This window comes from Oncorhynchus clarkii, chromosome 27 (genome assembly GCF_045791955.1).
Source record: "Oncorhynchus clarkii lewisi isolate Uvic-CL-2024 chromosome 27, UVic_Ocla_1.0, whole genome shotgun sequence".
Classification (NCBI taxonomy): domain Eukaryota; kingdom Metazoa; phylum Chordata; class Actinopteri; order Salmoniformes; family Salmonidae; genus Oncorhynchus; species Oncorhynchus clarkii.
In genome coordinates, this window is record NC_092173.1 from 28,214,791 (window position 1) to 28,234,608 (window position 19,818).

Here is a 19,818-nt window from a genome sequence, read left to right on the forward strand (position 1 = left end):
CAGGCAAGAAGAAGGACGAATGAAACCGTTTGAGTGTTTAATTAATGTAGTTCTCCATTGCCTCATTTTCCGGGATAGATAGGGGGTAAGCACAGTCCCCTGGGCGATGTGGTGGCAGAGTGGAGGCCTTGATTTTGCTAAAGACATTGCTGTACTGGGCGTATTCAGATGGCATGATGGGTGGCACTGCAGAGGCAGAGTCCTCAATGATGGTGGCTCTGCAGGGTAGGCTGAGACAACTGGTGAAGCAGGTAGAAGACCAGGACAGTAGTTCACCTTGTCGCCACGAGATGGCAAGGTCGTGACGACAAAGCCAGGGGTGTCTGAGGATGAGTGGCTGTTTGGGGAGTTCCATAAGTTGAATGGAGTCTTCCACACCAAAACCAATCTGGAGTCTTCCACACCAAAACCAATCCCAATGGCTGCCCGTCCAGGGTGTTAATCCTTAAAGGAGTGGCGACAGGTGTTAGATCAATGTCAAGCTCTTGTACTAGCTGGTGATCGATAAAATTACCTGCTGCTCCCGAATCTATCAAGCCCTCTACATACTTAGTAACCCCCTTCACGGTTATCAATACTGGGATGGAGAATTGCTTCTGGGAGAAATCAATGAACAAAAATGAAAGACAGGGCTATGTTCAAGAACACAAAGAAACAGGACTACATTCAAGAACACAACGAAACAGAACACAAGGTTGACTAAGAAAATAAATACAGAACCTTACAGTATTATGTCATTTATTGTTTCAAGTGGACCCCAGGAAGCGTAGCTGATGCTTTTGCATCGGCTAATGGAGATCCTAATAAATGCCAAATATGGCTAATTAAGCAGCCCATATATAGCGCAGCACTTGTAGACTAGCACAGGAAAGCAGTGCCACAGACGAAAGTAGAAACAAGTGATCAAACCTGAGTTAGGCTACTTTATATCTTTGGTATAGCATGCGAGGCTCACCCTGCTCCCTCCGACAGTCAAACAAACAGAGATTTTGAGGGGTTTTTTCATGACAGTAACGCAAAGTAATATAACTAGTAATATAACTTGATGCTTTCCACACAAAGTAATATTGTAAAGAAACGCGTTACATTTGTTAAATGTTTTTACAAGTAGCTAATCCCAAAGACTGGTCAGGAGTTGCTCTTGGTCCTAGATCTGAGCAGGACAAACTCCACCCCTAGATCTGAGAAGGACAAACTCCACTCCTAGATCTGAGCAGGACAAACTCCACCCCTAGATCTGAGCAGGATAAACTCCTCCCCTAGATCTGAGCAGGATAAACTCCACCCCTAGACCTGAGCAGGGCAAACTCCCCCCCCCCCTAGATCTGAGCAGGACAAACTCCTACCCTAGATCTGAGCAAGACAAACTCCACCCCTAGACCTGAGGAACAGGTCCCAGCTGTCCTCTTAGCAGGAAGGGGGATATAAGGGTTGTTGCCATGACAACATAATGTCTTCATTGAAGATTATGTTGTGGTGGTATCTAACTCTGTGCGTGCGTGCGTGCGTCATTTTGGCCATGGATCAAAGCTCTCCACTTTGACTCGCACTGAAATAGAAAGAATAGGAGAAAAAAACAGTAAGCAAACGAGAGGAAAATAAAGACATAAAACATGAGTTCAGAAAGAGAAGGCAATTGGAATGTAACAGAGGCAGATTTGGTTAGTAGAGTTTAGAGGTAGAGATTTATCTGTTGGTCATGATGAGTGGCACCTGGTGAGAGTCCTCCCTCTACTCACCATCCATCTGTGTCATTTAATGTGTGTCAGCCATCAGTAGACCAGACAGACTTACCCTCAGGTATTCTTCCAACCCCCAGAGCTCCCCTGGCTCACTCACCCATTCACCCATCAGACTAATGGCTTGGCTGATAGCTGGGCTCAGGCTATAGGTGCTGTCATACACTGAGCTCAGACCTCCCCGGGAAGCTCTGGTTGCACCTGCTCTTAATACACGCTTTCCTAAACACACACACTTAGAGCAGAATGAGAGCTCTGGGGGTTGGCTCCGGCTTTCAGGTCTTATGTCATCACCACCTGTCTTGCACTGAGCCCTAAAACAGAACAGGAGTTTTCACCTTAGTGTTTTAATCAGTTATCATCCTGTCATGCCAGTCTCCCTCATGGCTGGAGTTATTTCATAGCATTTCCCTTTACGACCGTAAACCCCCACTAGAGAAGGGGGTATAGAAGTAGGCAGCGAAGCGAGGAGAGTTTGTGTCATAACGCCATTAACCAGCAATGAGACGTATCATAGAGTACGTTTTACATGCACTCTAATAATTCAATATTAAACGGATTATGGCAGTAGGCCGAGTATTGCAATAGCCATGTACACACCTTACTCTGCTTATCTTAATCAGTGTAAGGTCCAAATCGAAGTAAGCATACAGGATTTTTAGGGAAGGGTTGTGGTTTATAGGGGTTACACTACAGTCAAGGAGGGAAGGGTTGTGGTTTATAGGGGTTACACTACAGTCAAGGAGGGAAAGGTTGTGTTTTATAGGGGTTAGTATACAGTTAAGGAGGGAAGTGTTGTGTTTATTAGGGGTTAGATTACAGTCAAGGAGGGAAAGGTTGTGTTTTATAGGGGTTAGTATACAGTTAAGGAGGGAAGGGTTGTGTTTATTAGGGGTTAGATTACAGTCAAGGAGGGAAAGGTTGTGTTTTATAGGGTTGTATTAGTCGAGGAGGGAAGGGTTGTGTTTTATAGGGGTTAGTCTCCAGTCAAGGAGGGGGTTGTGTTTTATAGGCGTTAGACTACAGTCAAGGAGGGAAGGGTTGTGTTTTATATGGGTTACACTACAGTCAAGGAGGGAAGGGTTGTGTTTTATAGAGGTTAGATTACAGTCGAGGAGGGAAGGGTTGTGTTTTATAGGGGTTAGATTACAGTCAAGGAGGGAAGGGTTGTGTTTTATATGGGTTACACTACAGTCAAGGAGGGAAGGGTTGTGTTTTATAGGGGTTAGATTACAGCAGTTGAGGAGGGAAGGGTTGTGTTTTATAGGGGTTAGATTACAGTCAAGGAGGGAGGGTTGTGTTTTGTAGGGGTTAGATTACAGTCAAGGAGGGAGGGTTGTGTTTTATAGGGGTTAGTCTCCAGTCAAGGAGGGAAGGGTTGTGTTTTATAGGGTTGTATTAGTCGAGGAGGGAAGGGTTGTGTTTTATAGGCGTTAGACTACAGTCAAGGAGGGAAGGGTTGTGTTTTATAAGGGTTAGTCTCCAGTCAAGGAGGGAAGGGTTGTGTTTTATAGGGTTGTATTAGTCGAGGAGGGAAGGGTTGTGTTTTATAGGGGTTAGACTACAGTCAAGGAGGGAAGGGTTGTGTTTTATAGGGTTGTATTAGTCGAGGAGGGAAGGGTTGTGTTTTATAGGCGTTAGACTACAGTCAAGGAGGGAAGGGTTGTGTTTTATAGGGGTTAGTCTCCAGTCAAGGAGGGAAGGGTTGTGTTTTATAGGGTTGTATTAGTCAAGGAGGGAAGGGTTGTGTTTTATAGGCGTTAGACTACAGTCAAGGAGGGAAGGGTTGTGTTTTATAGGGGTTAGTCTCCAGTCAAGGAGGGGGTTGTGTTTTATAGGGGTTAGATTACAGTCAAGGAGGGAATGGTTGTGTTTTATAGGGGTTACACTACAATCAAGGAGGGAAGGGTTGTGTTTTATAGAGGTTCGATTACAGTCGAGGAGGGAAGGGTTGTGTTTTATAGGGGTTAGATTACAGTCAAGGAGGGAAGGACTGTGTTTTATAGGGGTTAGACTACAGTCAAGGAGGGAAGGACTGTGTTTTATAGGGGTTAGACTACAGTCAAGGAGGAAAGGACTGGGTTTTATAGGGGTTAGACTAGAGTCAAGGAGGGAAGGACTGTGTTTTATAGGGGTTAGATTACAGTCAAGGAGGAAAGGACTGGGTTTTATAGGGGTTAGATTACAGTCAAGGAGGAAAGGACTGGGTTTTATAGGGGTTAGATTACAGTCAAGGAGGGAAGGACTGTGTTTTATAGGGGTTAGACTACAGTCAAGGAGGAAAGGACTGGGTTTTATAGGGGTTAGACTACAGTCAAGGAGGAAAGGACTGGGTTTTATAGGGGTTAGATTACAGTCAAGGAGGGAAGGACTGGGTTTTATAGGGGTTAGATTACAGTCAAGGAGGGAAGGACTGTGTTTTATAGGGGTTAGATTACAGTCAAGGACGGAAGGACTGTGTTTTATAGGGGTTAGACTACAGTCAAGGAGGAAAGGCATGGGTTTTATAGGGGTTAGATTACAGTCAAGGAGGCAATGACTGTGTTTTATAGGGGTTAGACTACAGTCAAGGACGGAAAGGACTGTGTTTTATAGGGGTTAGATTACAGTCAAGGACGGAAGGACTGTGTTTTATAGGGGTTAGACTACAGTCAAGGAGGAAAGGACTGGGTTTTATAGGGGTTAGATTACAGTCAAGGAGGGAAGGACTGTGTTTTATAGGGGTTAGACTACAGTCAAGGAGGAAAGGACTGGGTTTTATAGGGGTTAGATTACAGTCAAGGAGGGAAGGACTGTGTTTTATAGGGGTTAGACTACAGTCAAGGAGGAAAGGACTGGGTTTTATAGGGGTTAGATTACAGTCAAGGACGGAAGGACTGTGTTTTATAGGGGTTAGACTACAGTCAAGGAGGAAAGGACTGGGTTTTATAGGGGTTAGATTACAGTCAAGGAGGAAAGGACTGGGTTTTATAGGGGTTAGATTACAGTCAAGGAGGGAAGGACTGTGTTTTATAGGGGTTAGATTACAGTCAAGGAGGAAAGGACTGGGTTTTATAGGGGTTAGATTACAGTCAAGGAGGGAAGGACTGGGTTTTATAGGGGTTAGATTACAGTCAAGGAGGGAAGGACTGGGTTTTATAGGGGTTAGATTACAGTCAAGGAGGGAAGGACTGGGTTTTATAGGGGTTAGATTACAGTCAAGGAGGGAAGGACTGGGTTTTATAGGGGTTAGATTACAGTCAAGGAGGGAAGGACTGTGTTTTATAGGGGTTAGATTACAGTCAAGGAGGAAAGGACTGGGTTTTATAGGGGTTAGATTACAGTCAAGGAGGGAAGGACTGGGTTTTATAGGGGTTAGATTACAGTCAAGGAGGAAAGGACTGGGTTTTATAGGGGTTAGATTACAGTCAAGGAGGAAAGGACTGGGTTTTATAGGGGTTAGATTACAGTCAAGGAGGAAAGGACTGGGTTTTATAGGGGTTAGATTACAGTCAAGGAGGGAAGGACTGGGTTTTATAGGAGTTAGATTACAGTCAAGGAGGGAAGGACTGGGTTTTATAGGGGTTAGATTACAGTCAAGGAGGGAAGGACTGGGTTTTATAGGGGTTAGATTACAGTCAAGGAGGGAAGGACTGGGTTTTATAGGGGTTAGATTACAGTCAAGGAGGGAAGGACTGTGTTTTATAGGGGTTAGACTACAGTCAAGGAGGGAAGGACTGTGTTTTATAGGGGTTAGACTACAGTCAAGGACGGAAGGACTGGGTTTTATAGGGGTTAGATTACAGTCAAGGAGGAAAGGACTGGGTTTTATAGGGGTTAGACTACAGTCAAGGAGGAAAGGACTGGGTTTTATAGGGGTTAGACTACAGTCAAGGAGGGAAGGACTGGGTTTTATAGGGGTTAGATTACAGTCAAGGAGGAAAGGACTGGGTTTTATAGGGGTTAGACTACAGTCAAGGAGGGAAGGACTGTGTTTTATAGGGGTTAGATTACAGTCAAGGACGGAAGGACTGTGTTTTATAGGGGTTAGACTACAGTCAAGGAGGGAAGGACTGTGTTTTATAGGGGTTAGATTACAGTCAAGGAGGAAAGGACTGGGTTTTATAGGGGTTAGATTACAGTCAAGGAGGGAAGGACTGGGTTTTATAGGGGTTAGATTACAGTCAAGGAGGGAAGGACTGGGTTTTATAGGGGTTAGATTACAGTCAAGGAGGGAAGGACTGGGTTTTATAGGGGTTAGATTACAGTCAAGGAGGGAAGGACTGGGTTTTATAGGGGTTACACTAGAGTCAGTGTTTAGGAGTATGGACATGGCTGGGTCGTATCTGCTGAATCTCTCCCTTTTTCTTCCTTCTCCTGTCCCCTTCACCGTCTCCCTCGTGCACTTTTTTTTTGTCTCCTTCTCCCTCCCTCTCTTCCTCTCTCTCCTAGTTGATATGTACAAGTTAAAGAGCTGAGTGGTGTGGTTTTCTGTCCCGTTCTATCCTAATGCCATTTGCTGGTGGTCGTACACATAGCCAAGCAGGCCTAGCTAATTGTCTCTCTTTCTTATGTGTTTCCTTTTATGTGTTTCCTTTCTCTCACTTGTTCATCTTCACTCATTCATTCTCTCAGCCATTTAGAGTTTGGCATGGAAAGCGGACGCATTCTGTATCCAAGGCAACCTAAATTAGTCTCAGCAGGTATGTGGGTATTATTGCTAGAGGCAGAGAGAGGGAGAGAGAAAGCGTAAAAAAGAAGGCTAAAGGATAGTCCAAGAGAGACAGGAGAGGAGAAGGAGATGGAGGAGCAAAGAAACTAGGGACAGAGGAAAAAAAGGAAAAGAAAAGTGGAAAGAGAGAGAAAGCAAAGAAAGTTCCAGTAAGGAGAGGAAGACCAATACAAAGAGAAGAGATAGAAGGTAGAAAAGGAAAAAGAAGGATAAGAGTAATGAAAGAAGTTAAAGCCGTGGGTTGAAGAGTGATGAGAAAGAGAGATGGTAAGGAAGGAAGGGTGGAAGACAGGATGGGGTGAATGAGAAATTGAAGAGAAGAGAGGATAGGGATGGAGGGGAATGGCATGCAGGTTATTGCCTGCCGTAAAGAATAACGCTGGTAAGCTTTTTAATGTGTGTACTGTGTACCCAAGGAAAACCAGTGAGCCATAGCAGCACAGACGGAGCTAACCACATTACTGCTCAGAGACCAGACACGATTACACCTGCTGCTGGTTGAAACACACACTTTTATATGTACATGTATATGTTTGCATGTACATGCTCTCACACACGCAAACAGACAGAGGCAGGTAGCCTAGCGGTTAAGAGCGTTGGGACAGAAACCGAAAGGGCGCTGGTTCGAATCCCGAGCCGACTAGAGGAAACATCTGTCGATGTTCCCTTGAGCAAGGCACTTAACCCTAATTGCTCTGGATGCTGACTAGAGAACAGAAGGGGCTCTTAGAACACAGCTGGGCTGTGGGTGAGATGATGCAACACACACACAGTGTTTTACACTGCTTATATAAGCAGTGTGTGTTAGACAGACAGTGAGGGTGTTGATTGGAGAGTGTGTGCGTAGCCTAGTGTACTAAAAACATGCATGTTGCTCTGTCACCATTCCTGCCTCAGGACAATCTGTTCCCCTATATCACATATGTCAGAGTAGTTCCCACAATGCAAAGGTGACGCACCGAGCAGTAGGCTGCTTCATTTCAATATTTATTGGCACAGCAGTCGTCAGCATCACAGTAAAATTAACTTTCAGATACCCATCAAAAATGGCAAAACGGAAGGTGGATACTGAGAACCGGGGGTTTCAAACAAGGTGGGAGTCGGAGTATATGTTCACGAAGGTAGCTGGAAAACCTGTGTGTCTTCTGTGTGGAGAAAGTGTGGCGGTACTGAAAGAGTATAATCTGAGACGACATTATGAAACGAAACACGCGGACACACACGCGGACGCAACTGTCAAGGCCAGTTTTATTTTGGCAGAAGAGATCGCTAAATCAGCCCGGCCATTTACGGAGGGGGATTTCATCAAAAACTGCATGATTAAAGTTTGTGACGAAGTTTGCCCAGAAAAAAGGCAACTCTTTTTAAATGTGAGTCTGAGCAGAAACACCATTGCCGAGAGAGTAGACCAGTTGTCCATCAATCTAAAAGAGCAGCTTGTGAAAAAGGGAAAAGATTTTATTGCATATTCCTTGGCTGTGGATGAGATCACCGACATTTCTGACATTGCCCAGTTGTCAATTTTCATCCGCGGAGTGGACTCCAACCTAAGCGTGACACACAGGCTGTACTAATGCTCTGTCTCCATTCCTGCCTCAGGACAATATGCATGATAGCACACACAGGCTGTACTAATGCTCTGTCACCATTCCTGCCTCAGGACAATCTGTTCCCCTATATGATAGCACACACAGGCACAGTGTACTAATGCTCTGTCTCCATTCCTGCCTCAGGACAATCTGTTCCCCTATATGATAGTACACACAGGGTGTACTAATGCTCTGTCTCCATTCCTGCCCCAGGACAATCTATTCCCCTATATGATAGTACACACAGGGTGTACTAATGCTCTGTCTCCATTCCTGCCAATGCAGGACAATCTATTCCCCTATATGATAGTACACACAGGGTGTACTAATGCTCTGTCTCCATTCCTGCCTCAGGCCTTACAATTGATGAACTTGTGGATTATCACCCTCATATGATAGTACACACAGGGTGTACTAATGCTCTGTCTCCATTTGTTTTTGATTAATAGATTTTTGCCTGCCTCAGTTGAGTGGATGATAGAAAATTGCTATTATCTATTCCCCTATATGATAGTACACACAGGGTGTACTAATGCTCTGTCTCCATTCCTGCCCCAGGACAATCTATTCCCCTATATGATAGTACACACAGGGTGTACTAATGCTCTGTCTCCATTCCTGCCTCAGGACAATCTATTCCCCTATATGATAGTACACACAGGGTGTACTAATGCTCTGTCTCCATTCCTGCCCCAGGACAATCTATTCCCCTATATGATAGTACACACAGGGTGTACTAATGCTCTGTCTCCATTCCTGCCTCAGGACAATCTATTCCCCTATATGATAGTACACACAGGGTGTACTAATGCTCTGTCTCCATTCCTGCCTCAGGACAATCTATTCCCCTATATGATAGTACACACAGGCTGTACTAATGCTCTGTCGCCATTCCTGCCTCAGGACAATCTGTTCCCCTATATGATAGTACACACAGGCTGTACTAATGCTCTGTCTCCATTTCTGCCTCAGGACAATCTATTCCCCTATATGATAGTACACACAAGCTGTACGAATGCTCTGTCTCCATTCCTGCCTCAGGACAATCTGTTCCCCTATATGATAGTACACACAGGCTGTACTATACATGATGGAGGAGAGACAGAGATGATGGGGAGGGCAATAATATTTTAGATGAGAAGGAAAAGAAAGGCAGGAAGAGAGAGGAAGAGGGGGATACTGAAAGAAGATTTGATTTTATAACTTTGTTTATTCTCCCTTTCCTCTGACATAATCTTGTAGTGTGGTAAAGTAGCATTAGTGTGGTTTAGTACATTTGTGAGAGGAGAGGAGACAGAATTAGATGAGAGGGGAGCAGAGCAGTACTAGTGTTAGGACAGTGTGGAGTGCCTGATGTGACACAGTCGTTAAAGTTGAGGACTAGAGGTGCCCCTGCTGCTAGACCTCTTCACTCTGAGAGGAGCAATGAGGTCAGGAGAGAGGGAGAGAGCATAGGAAAATAAATCAAATCATCAAATTTTATTTGTCACATACACATGGTTAGCAGATGTTAATGCGAGTGTAGCGAAATGCTTGTGCTTCTAGTTCCGACAATGCAGTAATAACCAACAAGTAATCTAGCTAACAATTCCAAAACTACTACCTTATAGACACAAGTGTAAGGGGATAAAGAATATGTACATAAAGATATATGAATGAGTGATGGTACAGAGCGGCATAGGCAAGATACAGTAGATGGTATTGAGTGCAGTATATACATATGAGATGAGTATGTAAACAAAGTGGCATAGTTAAAGTGGCTAGTGATACATGTATTACATAAAGATGCAGTAGATGATATAGAGTACAGTATATACATATACATATGAGATTAATAATGTAGGGTATGTAAACATTATATTAGGTAGCATTGGTTAAAGTGGCTAGTGATATTTTACATCATTTCCCATCAATTCCCATTATTAAAGTGGCTGGAGTTGAGTCAGTGTGTTGGCAGCAGCCACTCAATGTTAGTGGTGGCTGTTTAACAGTCTGATGGCCTTGAGATAGAAGCTGTTTTTCAGTCTCTCGGTCCCAGCTTTGATGCACCTGTACTGACCTCGCCTTCTGGATGATAGCAGGGTGAACAGGCTGTGGCTCGGGTGGTTGTTGTCCTTGATGATCTTTATGGCCTTCCTGTGACATCAGGTGGTGTAGGTGTCCTGGAGGGCAGGTAGTTTGCCCCCGGTGATGCGTTGTGCAGACCTCACTACCCTCTGGAGAGCCTTACGGTTGTGGGCAGAGCAGTTGCCGTACCAGGCGGTGATACAGCCCGACAGGATGCTCTCGATTGTGCATCTGTAGAAGTTTGTGAGTGCTTTTGGTGACAAGCCGAATTTCTTCAGCCTCCTGAGGTTGAAGAGGCGCTGCTGCGCCTTCTTCACGATGCTGTCTGTGTGGGTGGACCAATTCAGTTTGTCTGTGATGTGTACGCCGAGGAACTTAAAACTTACTACCCTCTCCACTACTGTTCCATCGATGTGGATAGGGGGGTGTTCCCTCTGCTGTTTCCTGAAGTCCACAATCATCTCCTTAGTTTTGTTGACGTTGAGTGTGAGGTTATTTTCCTGACGCCACACCCCGAGGGCCCTCACCTCCTCCCTGTAGGCCGTCTCGTCGTTGTTGGTAATCAAGCCTACCACTGTTGTGTCGGGGGAGGAACTGGTAGAGGACGCAGTACAGTATGTGTGTGTGGGGGGTGGGGTTAGAAAGACGAGAGGATTGGAGTAAACTCTGTGAATAAAAAAACAGCCCCATTTAAAATTATACTAGAGGTGTCTGTGCAAAAGTTGGCATCAACAAATGGGCAGTTGTGGGTGCAGGGGTTTACATTGTATTGTGGGTATGTGTAGTACTGACTCCAAGGTGGGTAATGTAGTTTTAACAATGCTAAACTTCTCTCCTCAGTCTGTAAGATGTGTTGGTTGGTTTGTTTTGTAGTTCTGACTGACTTGACTGACTTTAGTAGTAACAGTGTTGTTGTTGTCTAACAGTGTGCACCTGTATCTCTCTTCCCTCCAGTATGTACATTACGCTGTCAGAAGTTCCTCATCTCTCGTGTTGGCGAAGACTGGATCTTCCTCATCCTCCTCGGTCTACTCATGGCTCTGGTCAGCTGGGTGGTTGACTTCGCTATCGCCATCTGTCTACAAGGTAAGGAGGAGGGAGTTGAAGGGAGGGAGTTGGGGAGGGAAGGTGAAGTAGACTTGGTCTAATGACGACGTTGGTCAGCTGGGTGGTTGACTTCGCTATCGCCATCTGTCTACAAGGTAAGGAGGAGGGAGTTGAAGGGAGGGAGTTGGGGAGGGAAGGTGAGGTAGACTTGGTCTAATGACGACGTTGGTCAGCTGGGTGGTTGACTTCGCTATCGCCATCTGTCTACAAGGTAAGGAGGAGGGAGTTGAAGGGAGGGAGTTGGGGAGGGAAGGTGAGGTAGACTTGGTCTAATGACGACGTTGGTCAGCTGGGTGGTTGACTTTGCTATCGCCATCTGTCTACAAGGTAAGGAGGAGGGAGTTGAAGGGAGGGAGTTGGGGAGGGAAGGTGAAGTAGACTTGGTATAATGACGACTTTGGTCAGCTGGGTGGTTGACTTCGCTATCGCCATCTGTCTACAAGGTAAGGAGGAGGGAGTTGAAGGGAGGGAGTTGGGGAGGGAAGGTGAAGTAGACTTGGTCTAATGACGACTTTGGTCAGCTGGGTGGTTGACTTCGCTATCGCCATCTGTCTACAAGGTAAGGAGGAGGGAGTTGAAGGGAGGGAGTTGGGGAGGGAAGGTGAGGTAGACTTGGTCTAATGACGACGTTGGTCAGCTGGGTGGTTGACTTCAATATCGCCATCTGTCTACGAGGTAAGGAGGAGGGAGTTGAAGGGAGGGAGTTGGGGAGGGAAGGTGAAGTAGACTTGGTCTAATGACGACGTTGGTCAGCTGGGTGGTTGACTTCGCTATCGCCATCTGTCTACAAGGTAAGGAGGAGGGAGTTGAAGGGAGGGAGTTGGGGAGGGAAGGTGAAGTAGATTTGGTCTAATGACGACTTTGGTCAGCTGGGTGGTTGACTTCGCTATCGCCATCTGTCTACAAGGTAAGGAGGAGGGAGTTGAAGGGAGGGAGTTGAAGGGAGGGAGTTGGGGAGGGAAGGTGAAGTAGATTTGGTCTAATGACGACTTTGGTCAGCTGTACACTCCGTTCCTTTGGCTGAATCTTTTCATCTGACTTCTCTCCTGCATGCAGCTAAATAAGACATGCCACACACCAGATAATCTCAGACACTGTCGTTTACTCACGTACATCCCTCCAACCAGGGTGTGTGTGTTCATAGTGAGCTGCAGTGCAGATTACTGTCCTCCTGAGCTGCATGCAGGTGTGTGTTTGTGTGTATGATTAGCTTAAATCTGGTTTAATGTCATCTTTGCGCCATGAAACTGTGTGTGCGCATGTGTGTGTGTACGATTAGCTTAAATGTGGTTTAGTTTAATTTTTGCAGCGTGAAACTGTGTTTGTGTGCTGGTAGCATGTATGCTGGGTGTTCAGAAGGTGTGTGGGTGTCAATGTGCTTTATCTTCAGTCAAACACACATTTACACACATTGCTGTGGTGTGTGTGTGTGTGTCAGATGGTAGACTGCATGTGGAGAAAGTAGAGAGGGGAGAAGAGTGAGTCATCTAGAAGCAAGCCGCCCATCCCCTCTTTCTCCACACAGGCACATACACATTTTGATCTCTCCCTGTAATGAAGTCATTTTTAGGAGAAGAGTCCTGCAGGTTCTACTGTTGTCAGATATTTTGTCGCTGTACTCATGAGTAGGGTTGGGATTTGCCAGGAACCTCACGATACAATATTATCACGATACTTAGGTGGTAATAGGTATTGCGATTCTCATGATTTATATATGTTTTCACAATTTATATTTTGGATGTACTTTTACTTTATGATTGACACCAAGTTGATATTGGACTGTGTGTGTCCACAGCACAGAAGTGGATGTACGGAGGCCTGGAGAGTAATGTGTTTCTCCAATACCTGGCCTGGGTCACCTACCCTGTGGTGCTCATCACCTTCTCAGCTGGCTTCACACAGATACTGGCCCCACAGGCCGTAGGTAAGACACACACACACACACACACACACACACACACACACACACACACACACACACACACACACACACACACACACATACTGACTGCACCATAGCACCATAACCCCCTCTCCCCCTCTAGGTTCAGGTATCCCAGAGATGAAGACCATTCTGAGGGGTGTAGTGCTGAAAGAATACCTCACCTTTAAAACCTTTGTGGCCAAAGTGATCGGCCTCACCTGTGCCTTGGGCAGTGGCATGCCTCTGGGAAAGGAGGTAACAGACACACTCAGTACAAATTATTCTCACTACACACACACCTCTGACGCGTACACACACATACGCTGTTCTCACAGTCAGGCTTGTATGATTGTGTCACATGTTGCTGCCAGTACAGTACAGTCTGTTCCACTAGTTATGCAGACACACACTCCATTTGACAGCCAGCAGATGCAATCTGGCTTGAAGGCTCCTAAAATCAATCAATATATCTGTGATTCATAGGACAAGGGGTTATCACAGTAAAACACAGAGACTGGCGCTGGCGTGGGGTTGTGGTGACACGTGGACCAAGTATTTTAGGAAATCATTCACAAGACATTCTCTCTCCCTCTCTAGGGTCCGTTTGTTCACATTGCCAGTCTGTGTGCTGCACTCCTCAGCAAGTTCATGTCTCTGTTTGGTGGAATCTACGAGGTAAACCACACCTGGACAAGTACACACACACAAGTTACCACATTGTTATCAGTTTGATCTTTCAGAAGGAAACACCACGCAGAAATATGTTGAACCATTTATTACGAAATGAATAATGCAAGTCTTGTCGATATAGGCTCCTTCAGGGTAGCTCAATGCCCAAGCAGTGTCAATATACACTGAACAAAAATATAAACACAACATGTAAAGTGTTGGTCCCATGTTTCATGAGCTGAAATAAAAGATCCCAGAAATGTTACATACGCACAAAAAGCGTATTTCTCTCACATTTTGTGCACAAATTTGTTTACATCGCTATTAGTATGAATAAATGAAAAAGTATGCACTTACTACTGTAGTTCGCTCTAGGAAAGAGTTCTGCTAAATGTCTAAAATTGAGAAAAAATATATATGTATGCACTCACTACTATAAGCAGCTCTGGATAAGAGTTCTGCTAAATGACTCAAATGTAAATGTGTTAGTGAGCATTTTTCCGTTGCCAAGATAGTCAATCCACCTGACAGATGCTGATTAACCTCTCTGATCTCCCCATCCCGGATCCGGGATCGTGAATACAGACTCAAGCTCATTACCATAACGCAACGTTAACTATTCATGAAAATCGCAAATGAAATGAAATTAATCTATTTGCTCTCAAGCTTAGCCTTTTGTTAACAACACTGTCATCTCAGATTTTCAAAATATGCTTCTCAACCATTGCAAAACAAGCATTCGTGTAACAGTATTGATGGCTAACGTAGCATTTAGCGTAGCATTTAGCGTTAGCATTCAGCAGGCAACATTTACACAAAAAACCAGAAAAGCATTCAAATAAAATAATTTACCTTTGAAGAACTTCAGATGTTTTCAATGAGGAGACTCTCAGATAGCAAATGTTCAGTTTTTCCTGAAAGATTATTTGTTTAGGACAAATCGCTCCGTTTTCTGCGTCACGTTTAGCTACGAAAAAACCCCTGTATCCAGGATTGTGTAAATCTATCAGCAAGCTCATTAGCATAACACAACGTTAACTATTCATGAAAATGGCAAATGAAATGAAATTAATCTATTTGCTCTCAAGCTTAGCCTTTTGTTAACAACACTGTCATCTCAGATTTTCAAAATATGCTTTTGAACCATAGCTAAACAAGCATTTGTGTAAGAGTATTGATAGCCTAGCATTGCATTAAGCCTAGCATTTAGCATGCAACATTTTCCACAAAAACCATAAAAGCATTCAAATAAAATCATTTACCTTTGAAGAACTTCAGATGTTTTCAATGAGGAGACTCTGTTAGATAGCAAATGTTCCGTTTTTACAAAAAATATTATTTGTGTCGACTAATCGCTCCGTTTTGTTCATCACGTTTGGGTAAGAAAAAAATTTAAAAAATAAAAAGTCATTAAAACGCAAACTTTTTTCAAAATTAACTCCATAATATCGACAGAAACATGGCAAACAATGTTTAGAATCAATCCTCAAGGTGTTTTTCACATATCTATCGACGATAAAATCCATCGTGGCAGTTTACGTTCAATTCTGAAGAAATGGAACGCGCATGGACCTACAGATTACGCACACAGGACACCGGGCGGGACACCGGGTAGTCTCTTATGGTCAATCTTCCAATGATATGCCTACAAACACGTCACAATGCTGCAGACACCTCGGGGAATAGACAGAAAGCGCAGGCTCATTCCTGGCGCATTCACAGCCATATAAGGAGACATTGGAACACAGCGCCTTCAGAATCCGGGGCATTTCCTGTATGAAACTTCATCTTGGTTTCGCCTGTTGCATTAGTTCTGGGGCACGCACAGATAATATCTTTGCAGTTTTGGAGACGTCAGAGTTGTGTCTTTCCAAGGCTGTCAATTACATGCATAGTCGAGCATCTTTTCGTGACAAAATATTGCGCTTAAAACGGGCACGTCTTTTTATCCAATAATGACACAGCGCCCCTATAGGTTCAACAGGTTAAACACCATCCTCATTACACAGGTGGACCTTGTGCTGGGGACAATAATAGGCAGTGATGGGGTGTGTTAACCCGAGAGCACAGGCTCTGCTTGAAGCTAGCATAGGAACAAACAAAGTATATAGTAGTCACAAGACTAATCTGCTACATTTATCATCACATTTAAACCACAGTACCACCACATTACATCTTATCACTATAAGCAAATGCATACTAGCAGGAGCAGCAAGATATATGAGCAGAACCGGTCCGCTAAATAGACCTCCAAATAAGGCAGGCGTGATTGTTACTAGCATCTAATTGGTGCAATCTCAGCTGATGCGTCAACTGAGGTGGGCACTTGGATTCCCGTTCTGAACTGGCTTCGCTTTATTAATCCTTTGCTTTCTTCTTTCAACACTATACTTGCCTCTGATATTTCACTTCCATAGCCTAACTTTTTCCCAGTACTCTCCCTTATGCACATCACATTTAAACCACAGTACCACCACAGTATCTATCATCTACTGTAGCCACTGATCATGCAGTCAAACCAACTCCACTATGGTTGAGATGCCATAGTAATTCACTGAGCAGGCTCATCTCTCCCTTAAGACAGAACTGTACTGTAGTTTAGCTATGTATTGAAAAGTTTCCTTGTTTCTCTGAACTCCTAAATCAGGCCGATCGACATCTTTCTCTCCCTCCCTCTCACTCTACTCTCTCTGATGGGGGTAAAATAAGCTGTGATAGCTCAGGAGGAGCTGTGAGAAACACACACTTCTGATTCTCCAATCTGTTTGTTCCTATTCCTAATCGACTGCTCCTGTCTGCGTCGGCTTAAAAGCAGGCCTGTTAGTGGGCTAGCTCAGAGGAAAGACTTGACTTGGCGAAGAAGAGAGAAACATGTCACACATTGGCAGTTTAGAGAATGTTTTCTGTCTTGACTGTTCCGAAGGAGCACATGTCCAGAATGCGTATGTATTTCTTTGCTTACACACACACACAGTACGTATATTTACACAAGTAACATACACATAATAAATATTTAAACTAGCATTTTATTTGCTAACTAATTAAAGACATCTCATGTGTAATCTCCCTAGCTATACTACAGGGAGCGATAAATAAATGTAGCGATACATAAATTAAGAAAAGTTTTGAAAGCAAGGGAGAGAGAGATGGAGGTAAAGACGGACAACCAGGCAAAAAGGAGTAGAGAGATAGAACGTTGAAAGACTATGTTTGTTCCGCTTGGGCCTTAGGGGACAGAGGGAATGAGAGAGAGGGAATCTTTGATTCATCTCTCTGTACTCTGAAGATGAGAGTCCCTTGTTCCCTCTGTCAGTGTGTGTGTGTGAAGGGACGGGGGCAGGGGCAATGAATAATCTTTGAAGCAAACCCCCAAGTCCCCTCAAGTGTGGAGAACTCCTTTGCTACATACCCCTGTCTGTCTGTCTGTCTGTCTGTCTGTCTGTCTGTCTGTCTGTCTGTCTGTCTGTCTGTCTGTATGTCTGTATGTCTGTCTGTCTGTCTGTCTGTCTGTCTCCCCTTAATCTTCTTGTCCTTCTCTCCCTCGGCTCCCTCTAGCCTCTTTCTCCTTCCCTCATCCTCTCTCTCTTTCTCCCTCCTCTCTGTGTTGTATCTGTACTGTATACGAATATGGTGCATTTTATGTGTGTGTGTGTGGTGGTGTTTAGTACACATTCACACTCACCTCTCTGTTTCACTAACATGCTGCTTAAAGGAGCCAAGCCTCATAGGAAACAAGGTAAAGTATGGCTGGAGATGAAGGGCAGAACATCCACCATAACTTCCTCCTCTCCAGAACTCCATATCCAATCTCTCTACCACCTATTTAAATGACATATCCGTAATCCATCTATAGTCCCATGCCATACTGTGTTTGCAGAAGTTTTATTACATTCGACCGTACCATGTGATTGTTTGGGCAGTGGCATAGATCCAATCTCTCTGTGCCATCTACCAAAGTAAAGCAATTCAATATTATCAAAACTGTTTTATGAAAGACGTTTTATATTTGTAGGAATGCTCTTCGTGTTGAGAAATGGAAACTATGATAGTTGAGAAACTATGAGAGCATGCTGCTTCGTTTTGGCATCAATGCATTTGTTCATTAAAATATTACCTACAAAGTGGTCATGTTTAGGAATAAACACATTAGCACTCAAGCTAAAGTGGAGAAGGGTTCTTCATATTTACTGGTCGGAGTAAGTGTGACAGGCAAACGGAGGCAAACATTTTAACTCAGCATTTCCCAAACTCGGTCCTGGGAACCCCAAGGGATGCATGTTTTGGTGTTTGCCCTAGCACTACACAGCTGAACCAAAACATGCACCCTTTGGGGTCCCCAGGACTGAGTTTGGGGAAACGCTGAATTAATGAAATGTATCCATTTGAATCTTCAAGAAATGTACTTATTAGTGCCTCATGAGCTTAGTTCAGTGCTTGCATACAGAGCTCTGTCCATGAATTTGAGAGTGGATACATTTCTTCAGCCCTATCCCTCAGCTTTTTACTGAAACGGGTGGGAGGAGGCTTTGTTATTGTTTCATGGTGAAATGCGTTATGGGTAAAAAAAATATTTTAACTCTGCATTTCATCCACAACAGCTCTGACAAGGGAACGTTGGGCTATACTTGCTGCTGTGCATGCTAATGGCTCTTCGTCCTGTTTATTATTTTGTAAATAATGTAGTAGCTTACTTTTGGCACTTATGTATTCCCCATTTTTACACATCAAAGACCTCCCCTTGGACAGGAAAACGTAACATCCTTGTATGCCTCCTTCCACACTGCTAGGTCTACATCCACCCGACAACGGCCTAGCCTACCTCATAGGGTGTGTGTGTCTGTAAATGTAAATATGCCTCTCCGTATGTGTTTACAGAATGAGTCGAGGAACATTGAGATGTTGGCAGCTGCTTGTGCTGTGGGGGTCGGCTGCTGTTTCGCTGCCCCTATTGGAGGTGAGTGACACCAACATCCCACTAGACACAAACTCGTTGAATCAATGTTGTTTCAGTGTGATTTGTCAACGTATTCTGACAGGGAATCTATGCTGGATTTGAAAAAAGTCATCAACATAAACTGTTTTGAGGGTGGAATTTCAACATGATTGTCATCATGGTAACCAAATTTCAGCATAGAGAAACCTTGTATAAAATGTGTTGAATTTATACCTTTTAAAACAATGTCAGATCTTCGACGTTATATCCACTATCAGGAAAAAAAACAATAGGCTGGGCAGCACCTACTGTAGAATGTATCTATTTACAGCTACCCTTGGTCTCCCGTCCAGGGTTTTAACGTAGCCTAGCCCTTAGCTATGATAATTGTCACTGACTATTACCGATGTGCTATACTGAGAATGATTCTTGAGAGATCTCCACTTAAAAACTAAATAGATTCAATGTTGCTATTGAAGTCATTCCAAAGGATGGGTTTAACAGAGCAAATGAAATGTGACCATGCTATATCACTCTTATATCATCAATGATGCTATTTAGGCCTATATAAACGTATAGCATTTTGCAAAGTCATCAACAGCTATCGTCTCAATTCAACCCAGGATTCAACAACAAATAGACTACATAGGCCTATGATTTCAATCTCTGGTTGATTTCAAATGTAATGAAATGTAGTGTTATTGAATAGTTAGGTTGTCAACTCAACCAAATATAAAAATGTTTTATTATTATATTTTGTATTGTACTTTTTACCCCTTTTTCGGGATATCCTTCGCTGCAATTCCTGTACCGACTCGGGAGAGGTGAAAGTCGAGAGCCATGCGTCCTTCAAAACACGACCCTGCCAAGCCGCGCTGCTTCTTAACTCACTGCTCGCTTAACCCGGAAGCCAGCCGCCCCAATGTGTCGGAGGAAACACCGTACAACTGGCGACCGAAGTCAGCATGCATGCGCCCGGCCCCTCACAAGGAGTCGCTAGAGAGGGGGATAAGGACATCGACATCCCGGCCTGCAAAACCCTCCCCTAACCCGGACGACGCTGGGCCAATTGTGTGCCG

The 19,818-nt window shown here is 44.2% G+C and overlaps 1 protein-coding gene across 4 annotated transcripts in view; it reads left to right on the top strand.

The window, feature by feature from the left end:
* The window catches only part of LOC139385686 (chloride channel protein 2-like), a 186,469-nt gene that overhangs the window by 97,816 nt on the left and 68,835 nt on the right, over nt 1-19,818 (top strand). For all 4 annotated transcript variants that reach the window (XM_071130956.1, XM_071130955.1, XM_071130957.1 and 1 more), the window contains 5 exons: nt 11,061-11,192; nt 13,009-13,137; nt 13,259-13,392; nt 13,735-13,812; nt 18,682-18,760. In XM_071130956.1, the coding sequence (XP_070987057.1) occupies nt 11,061-11,192; nt 13,009-13,137; nt 13,259-13,392; nt 13,735-13,812; nt 18,682-18,760 (552 nt within the window). The remainder of the gene's footprint in view (nt 1-11,060; nt 11,193-13,008; nt 13,138-13,258; nt 13,393-13,734; nt 13,813-18,681; nt 18,761-19,818) is intronic.